The sequence below is a fragment of the Ornithorhynchus anatinus genome, chromosome 4 (assembly GCF_004115215.2).
Source record: "Ornithorhynchus anatinus isolate Pmale09 chromosome 4, mOrnAna1.pri.v4, whole genome shotgun sequence".
Taxonomy (NCBI): domain Eukaryota; kingdom Metazoa; phylum Chordata; class Mammalia; order Monotremata; family Ornithorhynchidae; genus Ornithorhynchus; species Ornithorhynchus anatinus.
In genome coordinates this window covers 46,993,530-47,007,238 of record NC_041731.1, presented here as the reverse complement: position 1 = coordinate 47,007,238, position 13,709 = coordinate 46,993,530, and the positions used below count along the sequence as shown (strand labels likewise).

Here is a 13,709-nt window from a genome sequence, read left to right as displayed (position 1 = left end):
TGAACTCTGCCTTTTTATAAATGATATCTTTTTTGTTTAATTGGCGTCAGTTCAGATCTAGCAGATTGCTAATAAAATTCTGGATTTCCATATTTAATGATGCGTACACTTTCTGCTGAATTTTTACCAGGAAAAGAAAGTGGCCTTTTATTATCTTAATAGATAGCGTTAATAGGTGATCCTGGCTGCGGGCTACAGGCCTTCGTGTTTCCCTGGAGTCTCATTTAGGGCACAAATGAGGGATGGGGATCGAGGGGGGGGGGGGTCGGTGGGCACCTTTTCCCAACATCCCTTGGGAAAATCTGACACCCCGGAAAACCACCTTTTGGGGTTGCCAACCCAGATCTGGGCATTAGTGATGCTCTGGGGCTCCATGGCCCTCCTCTTCCTTCTCTTCCTCCATCTTCCTTCTCCCCACACCTTTTCCTCCTCCTCATTGCCCCCCCCAATCCTCTTCTTCCTCCTCTTTCTCCTCCTGCTCCTTCTCCCAGAACAAGCCATGGCTGGACCTGGAATGGGGGTTGGAAAGGAGGTGCGCTCACCGTAGGATGGGGTTAAGGGTAGGGGGAGAGAAGGGTCCATACAAGCACCACGGAATGAAAGGTCCAGCCACTCCGGGCTGAGAGACTGGCAGCTGGACAGTTACAGGACCGACCCACCAGAGTGTTGGAAGTGGGGATAAGGGAGGCTGCTGCAGAGAACTGTTCTTGAAGAAAATGACGGTTCAGAGCCTCTGGTCCCTCAGCCTGAATGGGGGATCCCGTTCCATTAGTAGTACACAAAACTGTGCCCTTGGGCTGGGATAAAGCTGAGTCTGGGGCTGGAGCAGAGGATGAGGAGTCCCAGGGGGCAGAGGGTTGGAGCTGCAGCCAGCTTTTTCTTCTTTCCACCTTGCCTGGAGTGCCATGGGCAAAGGAAGATTTTTTAACAGAGGTCATGTCTCCCTAAAATTTAGTATAGAACTCTGCACAGAGTAAGCGCTCAATAAATACCATTCAGTAATTGATTGAGCTCCTCTCCAAACTCCTTGAGCAAGTTGTCTACACCTGTTTCTTCCAATTCAATCTTCAACCCCCTCCAATCTGACTTCCACCCCTTTCACTCCATGGAAACTTCCCTCACTAAGGTCACCAATGACCTCCTTCTTGCCAAATCCTACAGCTTCTACTCCATCCTAATCCTCTTCAACCTCTCAGCTTCCTTTGATACTGCAGACCGCTCTCTTTTCCTAGAAACAATACTTGACCTTCGCTTCCCTGTCACTGTCCTCTCCTGGTTCTCCTCCTATCTCTCTGGCTGCTTCTTCTCAGGCTCTTTCACAGGCTCCTCCTCTGACTTCTCTCAAGACTTCGTTCTGGGTTCCCTTCTATTCTCCATCTACACCCACTCTCTTGGAGAACTCATTCACTCCCATGGCTTCAACTACCATCTTTTTATGGATGATTCCCAAATCCTCATCTCCAACCCTGATCCCTCTCCTCTGAAGTCTCTCATTTCCTCCTGCCTCAGAATGTCTGTACTTGAATAACCTGCTGCTACCTCCAACTTAACATCTAAAACATAGGTCCTGATCTTACACCCAAACCCTGTCCTCCTATCAATGCTCATCACTGTAGACAGCGCCTCCATCCATACCGCTTCACAAGCTGGTAACCTTGGTATTAGCTTCAACTTATCTCTCTCATTCAAACCACGTACTCAATCTGTCACCAAATCCTATTTGTCCCACTTCTACAACATTGCTAAAACCTACTTTTTCCTCTCCACCCAAACTGCCACTGCTGATTCAACCACTTATCCCATCCCCTCTTGATTACTGTATCAGCCTCCTTGCTAACTTCCCTGACTCCTTTCTCTCTCAATTTCAATCAATACCTCACTCTATGTGGCCAGGGAATGTGTCTGTTTATTGTTGTACTGTACTTTCCCAAGCACTTAGGACAGTGCTCTGCACACAGTAAGCACTCAGTAAATGTAATTGAATGAATGGATTGTTTTTCCAAAAAACTATTCAGTGTATGTTTCCCCATTCCTCAAGAACCTCCAGTGGTTGCCCATCCACTGCCGCATCAAACAGAAATTCCTTACCACTGGGTTTAAAGCACTCTATCACCTTCCCACCCATACCTTACCTCATTTTTCCTACTACAACCCAACCCGTTCATTTTAGTCCACTAATGCCAATCCACTCACTGTACTTCGATCTCATCTATCTCACTGCTGACCCCTTGTCCGTGTCCTCCCTCTGACCTGGAATTCAGTCCCCTTCATGTTCAATAGATAGTCACTCTCCCCACTTTCAAAACGTTATTAAAATCACACCTCCAAGAAATCCTCCCTACTAAACCCTTATTTCCCATACTCCCTCTCCCTTCTGTATCAATCATGCATTTGGATCTGTACCCTTTAAGCATTAGATAGTCACGCCATCCACAGCCCCATAGCACTTGAATATATATCAACAATTTATATTAATATCTGCCTCCCTTTCTAGGTTATAAGCTATTTGTAGGCAGGGAACGTATCTACCAAACTCTGTTGTACTGTACTCTTGCAACCTCGTAGTACAACACTCTAAACACAGTAAGTGATCAATAAACACCACTGATTAATTGATTGATTGATTCCACTCCCTCCTGAGAATGGAACCCACCTGAGGTGCAATCACTTGGTTTCCCTGGTCTACAGGGGATCTCCAGCAGCCCTCACCTCTGCGTCTTGGTCTCTTTACGTGCCACTCTGGTGCATGACAGGGGCAGGGCTTCATTGGTGTTAATGAATTCATTCAGGAGGAACTTTTTTTTCTACTGCCATATCTCAGATAAATTCACTCTTTGTTTTATATTAGGAGAAGATCAAATGCATTTTGATTCAGATTTGAGGATTTATCACTGCTTCACGTTCCCTTCTCTGTGCTGAGGTACCCAGAGGTGGCAATGGTGGTGGTGAGGGCGACACCACCCTCAGCATGGAGGGTAGGAAGGGTGGGAAGGGTTGGAGGAGTGAGGCGATCAGAGGTGGATTGGAGGGGGAACTTGGAAGAAAACAAGCCCCCGTCACCCCAACTCCCCATACAGAGAAGCAGCATGGTGTAGTCGATAGAGCACAGGCCTGGGAATCAGAAGATCATGGGTTGCAAAATCCTGGGTCTGCCACTTGTCTGCTGTGTGACCTTGGGGAAGTCACTTCACTTCTCTGGGCCTCAGTTACTTCATCTGTAAAATGAGGATTGAGACCGTCTGCCTTATGTGGAGCAGGGACTGTGTCCAACCCGATTTGCGTGTATCCATTTGCTTGTTTCCACCCTGGTGCTTAGTACAGTGCCTGGCACATAGTAAGCACTTAACAATACCATAATTATTATTATTATTGTTGTCCCTGAGAACTTCTCAGAGATTTTTCACCTGAGCCTGTCCAAGCAGCTGGATGGAGTCACCCTCCCCCGTTCCTCTTCCCAGCCCCTCCCCAACTCCCACCCGTTCCCCTAGCATCAACATCTTCTGGTGGCACCATCCTTCAGGGGCCTACAGGGCCTGAATGGGCTCCACTCTCCTCTTCCTCCACCCCGGCCCCTCTTGGCCCCTTAGGACTTCTATGACCTTCCTGACCTTGCCCCTTGGGGAACACTGTATGATCGCAGCATTCCCAGTTTTTCTCTGACCGGGGTCCAGCTCAGCGTTGCCTACTCTAACCAAAAGCAGGGCAGCTAGGCCTGCCCTTGAAGGGAATGTTCACCCCAAACTTCTCCCCTGCCCATGAAGCAGCCCATCCCCGGTCCACTCAGCCTCCAGGTTGGGGAAATGTTCAGAAGAATCTCAGCCTCTCAGTCCTTTCTCTTTCAGCCCTCACTGCTGGGGGATAGGGAGCTCCACAGATCAAGTTAAGCCAGGACAATTCGCTTTCTTACTGGCTAAGGACAGGATTGAGGGAGTCCAGAAATATGCAGAGGGCATTTCCCCCATTTTTCTGCCATTTGGTCTTGGGCAGGAAGGGAACAGTCCTTTGGGAAGCCCAGGCCAGTCAGAAATGTCAAGGAACCAGCTCTTTTTCTGAATCAGTTTTAAAATGCCAGGCAAACTGCGGCTGGGCAATAAATGAAAGGCCTTTAAGAAGGCATTTGCCAAATCTCGCTATCACATACTTCAGTACGGGACTTATGGCCAGAGAGGGGTCTGGTAGATTTTCTACTTGAACTTTACTACTTCTAAGGTGATGAGACTGCTGTTGAAGAAGACAAGGGGAGACACATTTAGGACTGATGCAGGAAAATGTAGCCTCAGGTGACGCAGCATGGCAGGGCCTCTTGGGAGTTCCAGCAGCAGGCTGCAATCAGGGGTGGGGTGCTTCTTTTCAAAAAGGGCCTGAGGGAAAACCACAAAGAACACCAGGCACTGCAAGCCGCAAGCATGTCAGCACAGCTGGCAACAATCTTTGTGGGTGCTTAGTGTGGGTTGGAACAATTATTTCTGAATTAACATTTTCAGCCACACCCTTACCCATGGGTAACTTTCACCACCAGTGGTGCCATCTTAGAATTCAAAGGGCAACAATCTGTGTGTGTGTGTGAAAATAATAGGAAATACAAGTAGGTGGACATTCAGCAGAGATGGCAATTAATCAATCAGTTGTATTAATGGAGGGATTACTGAGTTCAGAGAACTAGAGAAGCAGCGTAGCTCAGTGGAAAGAGCACGGGCTGGGGAGTCAGAGGTCATGGGTTCAAGTCCCGGCTCTGCCGCTTGTCAGCAGTGTGAATTTGGGCAAGTCACTTAACTTCTCTGTGCCTCAGTTACCTCATCTGTAAAATGGGGATGAAGACTGTGAGCCTCACGTGGGACAACCTCATTACCTTGTAACTACCCCGGAGCTTAGAACAGTGCTCGGCATATAGTAAGCTCTTAACAAATACCAATGTTATTACTATACTAAGTGGTTGGGAGAATACAGTAAAACAGTTAGTAGATATGATCCCGGCCCACAGCGAACTTACAGTCTAAAGGAGGAAACAGAAGTTAATATAAATAAATATATTACAGATATGTACGTAAGCTATGGAGCTGAGGGAGGGGTGAATAAAGGGTGTAAATCCTACTGCGAGGGCAATTTAGAAGGGAGTGGAAGAATAATAACTGAGGGATTAGTCAAGGAAGGCCCCTTGGAGGAGATGTGCTTTTAATAAGGCTTTGAAGGTGGGGAAAGTGAACCTCCATCATATATGAAGAGGGAGGGAGTTCCAGGACAGAAGTAGGATGTGGTTGAGGGGCTGGCATTGAGATAGATGAGATCAAAGTTCGGTGAGTAGGTTGACATTAGAGGAGTGAAGTGTGCAGGCTGGATTGTAGTAGAAAATCAGGGAGATGAGGTAGGAAGAGGCAAGGTGATTGAGTGCTTCAAAGCCAATGTTAAGGAGTTTCTGTTTGATGCAGAGGTGGATGGACAACCACTGGAGGTTCTTCAGGAGTGGGGAAATGTGGATAGAACAGTTTTGTAGAAAAATGATCTGGGCAGCAGAGAGCAGCATGGACTGAAGTGGGGAGAGACAGGAGGCAGAGAGGACAGCGAGGAGGCTGATGCAGTAATCAAGGAGGAATAGGATAAATGCTTGGATTAACATGGTAGCAGTTTGGATGGAGAAAGAAGGGTGGATTTTAGTGATTTTTCAGCAGAAGAAGAAGGGATGACAACAGCAGCAAAAGAAACTGGAAGTGAAGGACTCTTCCAGTCTGGAAAAACAAAGGCTGAGTTTGGACATGATTGCATTTTACAAAATCAAGAAAGGTATGAATAGGGGGAACACCAGAACCATTGTTCACAAAATCCCACACTACTGGATAAGGGGCAACCAGTGAAGATTTAAGATGGCAGACTCGAAACAAGTACCTCTTCATGTAATGAGTGGTAATGTGGAATTTGCTACTTCCACAACCCAGCCAGCACACGTTTTTCCTCTAATGCTAACCTTCTTAATGTTACCTTGATCTTGTCTACCTCGCTGCCGACCGCTCACCCACATCCTGCCTCTGGCCTGAAACACCCTCCCTCCCTCTTCATATTTGATAGACAATTACTCTCCCTGCTCTTCAAAGCCTTAATGAAGGCACGTCTCCTCCAAGAGGCCTTCCCTGACTAAGCCCTGTTTACCTTTTCTTCCACTCCCTTCTGCATCACCCTGACTTGCTCCCTTTATTCACCCCCCTCCCAGCCCCACAGCACTTTTGTAAATATCCATAATTAATTTATATTAATGTCTGTCTCCCTCTTTAGAATGTAAGCTCGCTGTGGGCAGGGAATGTATCTGTTATATTGTACTCTCCCAAGTGCTTAGTTCAGTACTCTGTACACAGTAAATGCTCAATAAATATGATTGTTATTAAAGGAAGTTATGCCTGATGAAATATCAGTAAGCTTAGGAAGGGTTTAGATAAGTTAAATAGTTCTGATTAGTACAGTGCTCTGCACACAGTAAGCTCAATAAATACGATTGAATGAATGAATGAAAGTCGGGGATGGTCTGATGCTTACTTGATCACAATTAGCCTGAGAATTCCTACTGTAGTCTGCTCTTTCCTAGTTGCTCCCATCTAGGCTGAAGTGCCCAGGAAGCTGCAATGGAGCTAATGTGTCCTCTTATTTATTGCCATAAAGTGGCCACCTGTGTCCCGTGGCTTTGCCCTCGTCCTGGGGCTGGCAGTGGGCAGAAAATGACACGCTTGTTTTTGAACATTGACCCCATATTTTTCGCCTCCACTCCATTGTTCCCTCTCTGGCAGGAGCCAGAGAGCCTGAGACCTGGCAGATTGATCCTTACCCCGCACCCCTCCTTGGGGGGGGGGGAGTGCTGACTGGTTTCCCCAGCCCTTCAGTCCTCCCCATGACTCCTTCCCACGACCCCCAAATCAGAACAAGGGAACCAGTGACAACAGTGTCCTGATGTCCTGTGTTTTGTGAGCCCTTGGCTTTGGAGCTGAGGTTGAGATTTGTGTTTTCCATGATGAGGGGAAGGAATGTTTTTTTCTCTGATGACTCCAGGCCCTGCTCCAGAGCCCCTCATGTTGAGGTCTGGCTCAGGCCTTGGTCGCTTGATCAAGTCCTCTCCCAGGCACCTCCTGGCACAGTCTTCCTCTTTCCTTCCCCTGCCCTTTTTCTTCCCAAGGCCCAAGAGGGCACAGAGCCATTGTTGTCCCTTGACCACTCTCCAAGGGGGACACTCTTGGTACCAGATCCAGTTGAGGGGTGATTGGGCTTCATCTCGCCTGAGGTATGACGGATTCCCCCACTTTAGTCTCAGGAGGGAAATCTGGGAGGTTCCCCTGTTCCCTGTCTCAGTCTGGTTCAGGCCCCTCCTTCTTCTGTGAGGGAGGCCAGAGGAGCTGAGAGGATAGAGTTCTCGATAGGGAGGTGGGAGGCTTCACTCCACCTCCAGTTCTTCATCGCAAATTGACTGTTGTTCTGCTGTGACACCTCGGGTCTATCACATAGCTTTTCTGAGCCTCTTTTTCCTCTTTAGGCCCTGGGGTAACTCTAGGAGTCTCCCTGTCCTAGGGTTGTTTGTGATTTTTTGTTGTTTTTGCTTTTTGTTTTGGTTTGTTATTGTTTTTTAATGGTATTTTTTAAGTCCTTACTGTGTGCTAGGCCCTGTACTAAGTGCCGACATAGATACAAGCTAATGAGGTTGGACACAGTGTCCCGCAGGGGGCTCAAGGTATTATCCCCCATTTTACAGATGAGGGAACTGAGACCCAGAGAAGTTAAGTGATTTCCCCAAAGTCACTCAGTAGACAAGTGGTGGATCGGGGATAAGAAGTGGGTCCTTCTGACTTCCAAGCCTGTGCTCTATCCGCTAGGTCATGAGGCTTCTCCCTAGGCCATGCTGGAACCCTGGGGAGTGCTGGGGCCTTTTGGGGGCTAGGGGATTCCCTCCTCTAGACTTTAACTCCTTGCCTACAAGAGGTCTCTTCCCACTGTAGTGTTCAGGACAGGGAGATCCTGGGTCAATCAAATTCTCAGTTCAGGGCAGCATTCTTCTTCCATTGCAGCCTCGCTCGAGTCAGCATACGTCTTCTGCTTAATTTCTGGCCTAAAATTCTGCCAGCCATGATCCTCTTGCCTGTCCCTTGGCAGCCCCAGCCTAGCTCATCAGCAATACAGATTTGAGAAGCAGTGTGGCTTAGAGGAAATAGAATGGGCTTGAGAGTCAGAGGACCTGGATTTGAATCCCAGATTCACCACATATCTGCCGTGTGACCTAGGGCAAGAAACTTCACTTCTCTGTGCTTCAGTTATCGGTAAAATGGGGATTAAGACTGTGAGCCCCACAGGGGCCGTGGACTATGTCCAACCGTATGGGCTTGTAACTACCCCAGTGCTTAGAACAGTGCCTGGAATAGAGTAAGCACTTAACAAATACCATTGAAAAAATCAATCAACAATAAAAACCTCCAAAGCAGCCTTGGGGAGTGCCCCCGCTGGGGTAGCATGGAGATGTCTGATTCTGTGACCTCCCCAGCCTGAGCAGCGCCACTTCCTCTCAGGCCTGGTTCCGGGGGATCCCCTGGACTCTGGTCCACTCGGTGTGACAGTGCGTAGAGCGGTTCTCCAGCCCCTGCGATCTTTCTCTCTTCTTTCTCTCTCTCAATCGCATATTTAGGTCTCACTAGATGGGAATTCCAATACTATCGGATATTACCGTATCCCATTAGCCTAATAAAATACTAATATGATACAGGAAGGGGAGCAGGGCCGAACTCCTTTGTGGCTAATCCAATGCGTGCAATAAATCACTCCCCAAGCTCATACTTAACAATTGTATCAGCGCTGTCTGGGCCACGCTGATAACTCAGTTCCTTCGGCTAATGGCTTCCTTTTCTTCACAGCCCATATAACAGGGACATTAAAGCTAATGTAATAAAATAAAATTTACCAATCTTTGAAGAGTTTCATTCTTTAAAAAGATGTAGTTTTTATTAACACAAACTGGAAACAGATTATGGGAGCTGAAAGTAGTTTTTTAATCACATTAGTACACACAATGTGGCGGTATTTATCCCTGCTCTCTGGAGACCCAGTTCCCAAACATTTAAAGCAAAGGGTGCTCTGCGGTAGCTTGGGCTCCAGCGGGAACAACAGGAAGGCTGTGATGGGTGTGGTTTCCCCACCCAACACCTGAGGCCTTCACCAGCCCTGGAGGAGGGCAAGTTCCTAGAAGCACCTGTCCTAACCCAGAAGTTCAACGTTCCTCTAGTTCTTCAGGGAGAGAGCAGGGTTGGGGGACAGCCGGGAAACTTGGCCAGTGTGGAAGAGTCTAACGGTTCTGTAGCTTCCTTGCTCTCTTCACTCTGCCCCCACCTGCCTCTGGCCAGGGCTCCTGGTTGAGGCTGGAAACTCTGCTGGGTTAAGGGAAATTGTCCTAGACCAAACCTACCAGCATGGTAACCCGGACTTGGCACATTGCCAAATGACTCCTGCAATCACCGGAAACTCAACCACTTCCTCTGACTGTTCTCTTCCTTGAGCTTCGGGGAGCCTTGATTGTGTTTTGGGGTCTTTCATTGGTAGAGGGAGAACAGAGGGGTCCTGATTTTTACATCCGGAACTGCAGCAGTCAACTGGGCTGGCAGGACAAACTTCTGCCTGCTTCCCAGTTCTCCCTTTCCACTTCAACCCTCTTCCTGAAGACCCACAGGAGATGCTTTTGGGGGTTGCACAATGGCTCCACCCTTGGTCCAAAAGGGCCACTATCCCAAACCACTCTTGGCTGTCTCTTGCCTCCCCAGAAGAGCCCAGGGATTAGCAGCTGAGAGGGTGGGCTCCTCTCAACTCGGTTCATCCCAGGTCAAGGCCAACTGGCTATAAAAGGATCATCTATGCTTTTGGGGGGCCCTTCAGGCCTACACCACCACGTAATAGACTTGTATCGTCTGTTCACTCAAACTGATCATTCGAATGTGGACCAACACACTTAAAGGTGGCATCTGGAGAGAGAGATAGAGAGAGAGAGAGAAGGGAGAAAGAGAGAGAGAAGGAAAAGTAATTAACAGCTAGGCCTCTGACGTCCTTTCCTGTCCTGGAGAAGGGCAAGCTTTCTCTGGTTGGCTTTCACAATCCCCTCCGACAAGCCGATCGCCCCCTCCTCCGGCTAAGGAAATGGACAGAGAAGAAATTCAACCGTAAGGGATCCTCCAGCTCGGGCCAGGCCGGCGCCTCCTGAACATAGCTCCCAGGAAATGCACGGGGCCGACTGACGGCCTTGCTCAGACACCAGAGCTCAGAGCTTGTAGTAAAGCTTCCTGATGGGTGATCAGGCCGCAAGGAGAAAATGTGCATTATTGCCATGAAGTCTCAGGCCTGTGTTCCAATATAAGGGAAGGCCAAATGGCCCTTGTAATTCAAAGGGACCTCCATCCTTAATGTTGTAAAGCAGCACACTAATGATGCCCAGTGGGCACAGGGCGTGCGAGTGCGGCCCAAAGGTTGTTGATGGCCTTCCTATGAACCTCATCAGTATGTGACAGGTTTTTGCCCGTGGCCAGCAGAGATGTGATCAAGATGAGGGACGTCTGTGTGTTCATTATGCTGGCAAGGCCTCCGCTGACACACTTTACATCTAAAATACTGTTCCCAGTGAGTTATTGTATAAACAGAACGCGAGTGTAGGGGTTGCGGGGGGAGAGGAGTTTTAGAGCGCCCCATTAGCAGGCGAATATTACTGGACTCCAGCATTGTGACATGGAAGGAGTGCCTGTGGCTTCCCCTTCTTGACTCCTATTAACAATGCTGAGGACTTTCCAGAAGAGACACACTGTATTGACTGAGATGGGGTAAAGTACCATCTGCATGGAAAGGAAGAGGGTTTGGTTTTTTCCTTTTAAAGCGATTGATAATTTTTGTTAATTATGTACGAGAAATTAATTATGTACAGGAAACAGTGTAAATAAATAAAAGCAGAAGTTGCTTCGCTTAATGCCCGAGAGTCTGGACATTAAGGAAGATAAATTTAGACATGTCTGTTGTATTTTCCAAAAAGATATTTTACAAAGTAACGGCACAGCAATGGTTCTATGTACAGAGATAAGAAAGGCTAATTGAATCATGCAAATAATCATGAGACACCTGGGGTTGAATCAGGTGACTGAGAAGGATATGGGGATGACATCTCCCTTAGAGTTTACATTCACCAGATGACCACATTCAGGGGAGTGATAGTTTCATACCTTCTTCTGCCTGGACATACTTACTGAAATAGTAAAAGAGTTATATTTGTCAGGGACAATTTGCGGCAACTGATTAACATTAATCTGATTTCCTGTGAGTCAATTTCCTTGAGATATAGTAAGTAGGCCAATTACCTGTTATTGACCTCTCTATTTTATTAGAAAGATTTAGAAGCTACAGCTAGAGATATGTATACATTCATAATTGCTAAACTTTTTAATAGAATGAGAATGATTTTAACCCAATAACAATTTTTAGTAGATCTTATTTTGTAAATTCGAGTTAAATGACGGCAGTAATTGAAAGCAAATCCGTCGGTCTGAAAAAGAGGGAACCCAAAGGTTCACCTTTTCAGATTACCTGTTAGAGATGGCTCGCTCTTAAACAGGGTAAACTACCTGTAGACCCAATCGTAATCTGGAGATCAAAAGGCCTGGGTATGTCTTGAATATTCAAGACATACCCTCCCGATTACTTTAAAGTCCTTTAGGCAAAAGTGCAGAGCTAGCTAAAAGTGATTAGCCCCTGCTTGCTAATAACCCTTCCATACCTACTGTAGCTAACTTTACTCTAAGGATGGACTCAAGTTGAGCCGTAAGAAATTACATCAACATTTGATCATGAAAGCAAAAAGTTTATTCATGTTTGAAACTACATATAACTACCACGAGGAAGACTTTTTTTCAATCCAGGGTGTAATCCAGTTAGAAAGTAACACGAAACGTTTTTAATACATTAGAATCACTGCCACAAATTATTTTCATGACTCAATCAGTTTCAGAATCGCATACAATACAAAAGAGAAAAAGGAAAGGGGCCCCGTTACACAGGGTGAAAGATACAGTACTGAATACTGAAATCTGTATGCATCACAATTAGGTTGTTGGGGTTTTTTTTTTTTTTTGCGTGGATTAGTAACAAGATGACGAACATTCAAAATGTTTCTCAGTATTTACAACAGTTTTACTGATTTTGTGTTAAATTAAGACCCAATGTTTCTACTTTAGATTTTTTTAAAAGTTGCAAAGGCAACCCTGATTTGTTTTAAAAGATTACAATGTACATTACATTTCATGAAGGGAAACAAAGAGTTAATTACAAGATGCAAAAAAGATAAGAAAGAGACAAACTACATTGTGAGTATTGTTCAGAGGTAGTAAGTGAGGACTCTAAGCTACAGAACATGTTGGAATTCTATTGGTTTGTATGAGTTCGCATGAGGTAATAAAGCTGTGTTTTGATTGGTGAGATGTATAAATACTCTTTTGCTACACTATATACAACACTCCATATAATGGTGCCTTTTTGTTGCCAAGAGGAAGTAGCAAATCTTGACAAATCCGTGTGCAGCACCCAGCTCGTACTGTAAAACCCCAGATCTCGGTTTTCACAAAAATAAGCAGCAAGTATCTTCATCTCTTAGAACAATCTACGTCCATGATTAAATTACAGAGTAGACTCTGGGCACTGGTGCTTTCAGAGAGAGAGAGCGAGCGAGCAAGAGAGAGAGAAAGAGAGAGAGTGGGGGGGGGGGAGAGAGAGAGAGAGAGAAGATGCTACCAGTCTCCGATCTAATGAGAAAATAAGAGATCACAACGAAAATGTGACGACGAAGAATTCTTAAACACGACGATCGTTAACTGAAATAACCAAACAGCTCTTTTATTCCAACTCTATAAGAAATATGAAAAGATTCAACACAATCAAAGTCTGCAATTCATTTAAGCTTTCTCAATGAAATATGCGAGAAGTTAAATTTAGGTGAGGTGTATCTTTGTGTCTGCTTTTGCTATTGAGGTTAAGCTTCCATTGTACTTTTACCCTTAAGGCCAAGTAATTGGCAACTGTTAAACCATCAATGTGAAAACTGCTGATAATAAATTATGATAAAATAGCTACAGGGCTGTAAACAATGCTAAATCTTGGCCTAATTGGATAAAGTGCTTTTTAACATTGTGTGTTTTAAGTATAAATACAATGATTATGATTCCTTAAAAAACAGATTTACCAAGTTCTCTAAGAAGACAAGGTTTTACAGTAAAGCTGTAGATGGTGGCCTACAAAAAAATCTTTCCTTTTCCTCCTATTGCTCTGACTGCACTTATCAAGGCATATCATCAGCTCAGGGAAAAGGGTTGCTAGGAGATTAGTTAGAGGTATCAGAGTGCACACTTCCCGGGCCTTCTGTAGGGGAAGTCACAGAAGATGGAGTTGTGGGGTCTTGCCAGCCTCCATTAGCCTGAAATGGGAAACACAGTTCAACTGACACACTTCTGCATATTAATTATATTCTACAATTTAAAATACGGAGACGTCAACGTGCGAGTAAAGATGCATTAGTAAAATGTATTTTCTAAAACACTCTTTGGCAGGAGTCGGAAGCATGTGTTAAAGCAGAATTAAATGCATGTAAAACAAATCCATCCCCCGAAGTGACGACTCTCTGGTAAATTAGCAAGTCAGAGAATGGCTTCTGCGGGAAGGTTGTTAGCACAAGC

At 45.9% G+C, this 13,709-nt stretch overlaps 1 protein-coding gene across 3 annotated transcripts in view; it reads right to left on the bottom strand.

The window, feature by feature from the left end:
* Window positions 1-11,828: 11,828 nt before the first annotated feature.
* Window positions 11,829-13,709, bottom strand: part of PBX3 (PBX homeobox 3) — a 211,456-nt gene continuing 209,575 nt past the window's right edge. For all 3 annotated transcript variants that reach the window (XM_029062002.2, XM_029062003.2, XM_007669573.4), the window contains one exon: window positions 11,829-13,450. In XM_029062002.2, the coding sequence (XP_028917835.1) occupies window positions 13,358-13,450 (93 nt within the window). In that variant the 3' untranslated portion in view covers window positions 11,829-13,357. The remainder of the gene's footprint in view (window positions 13,451-13,709) is intronic.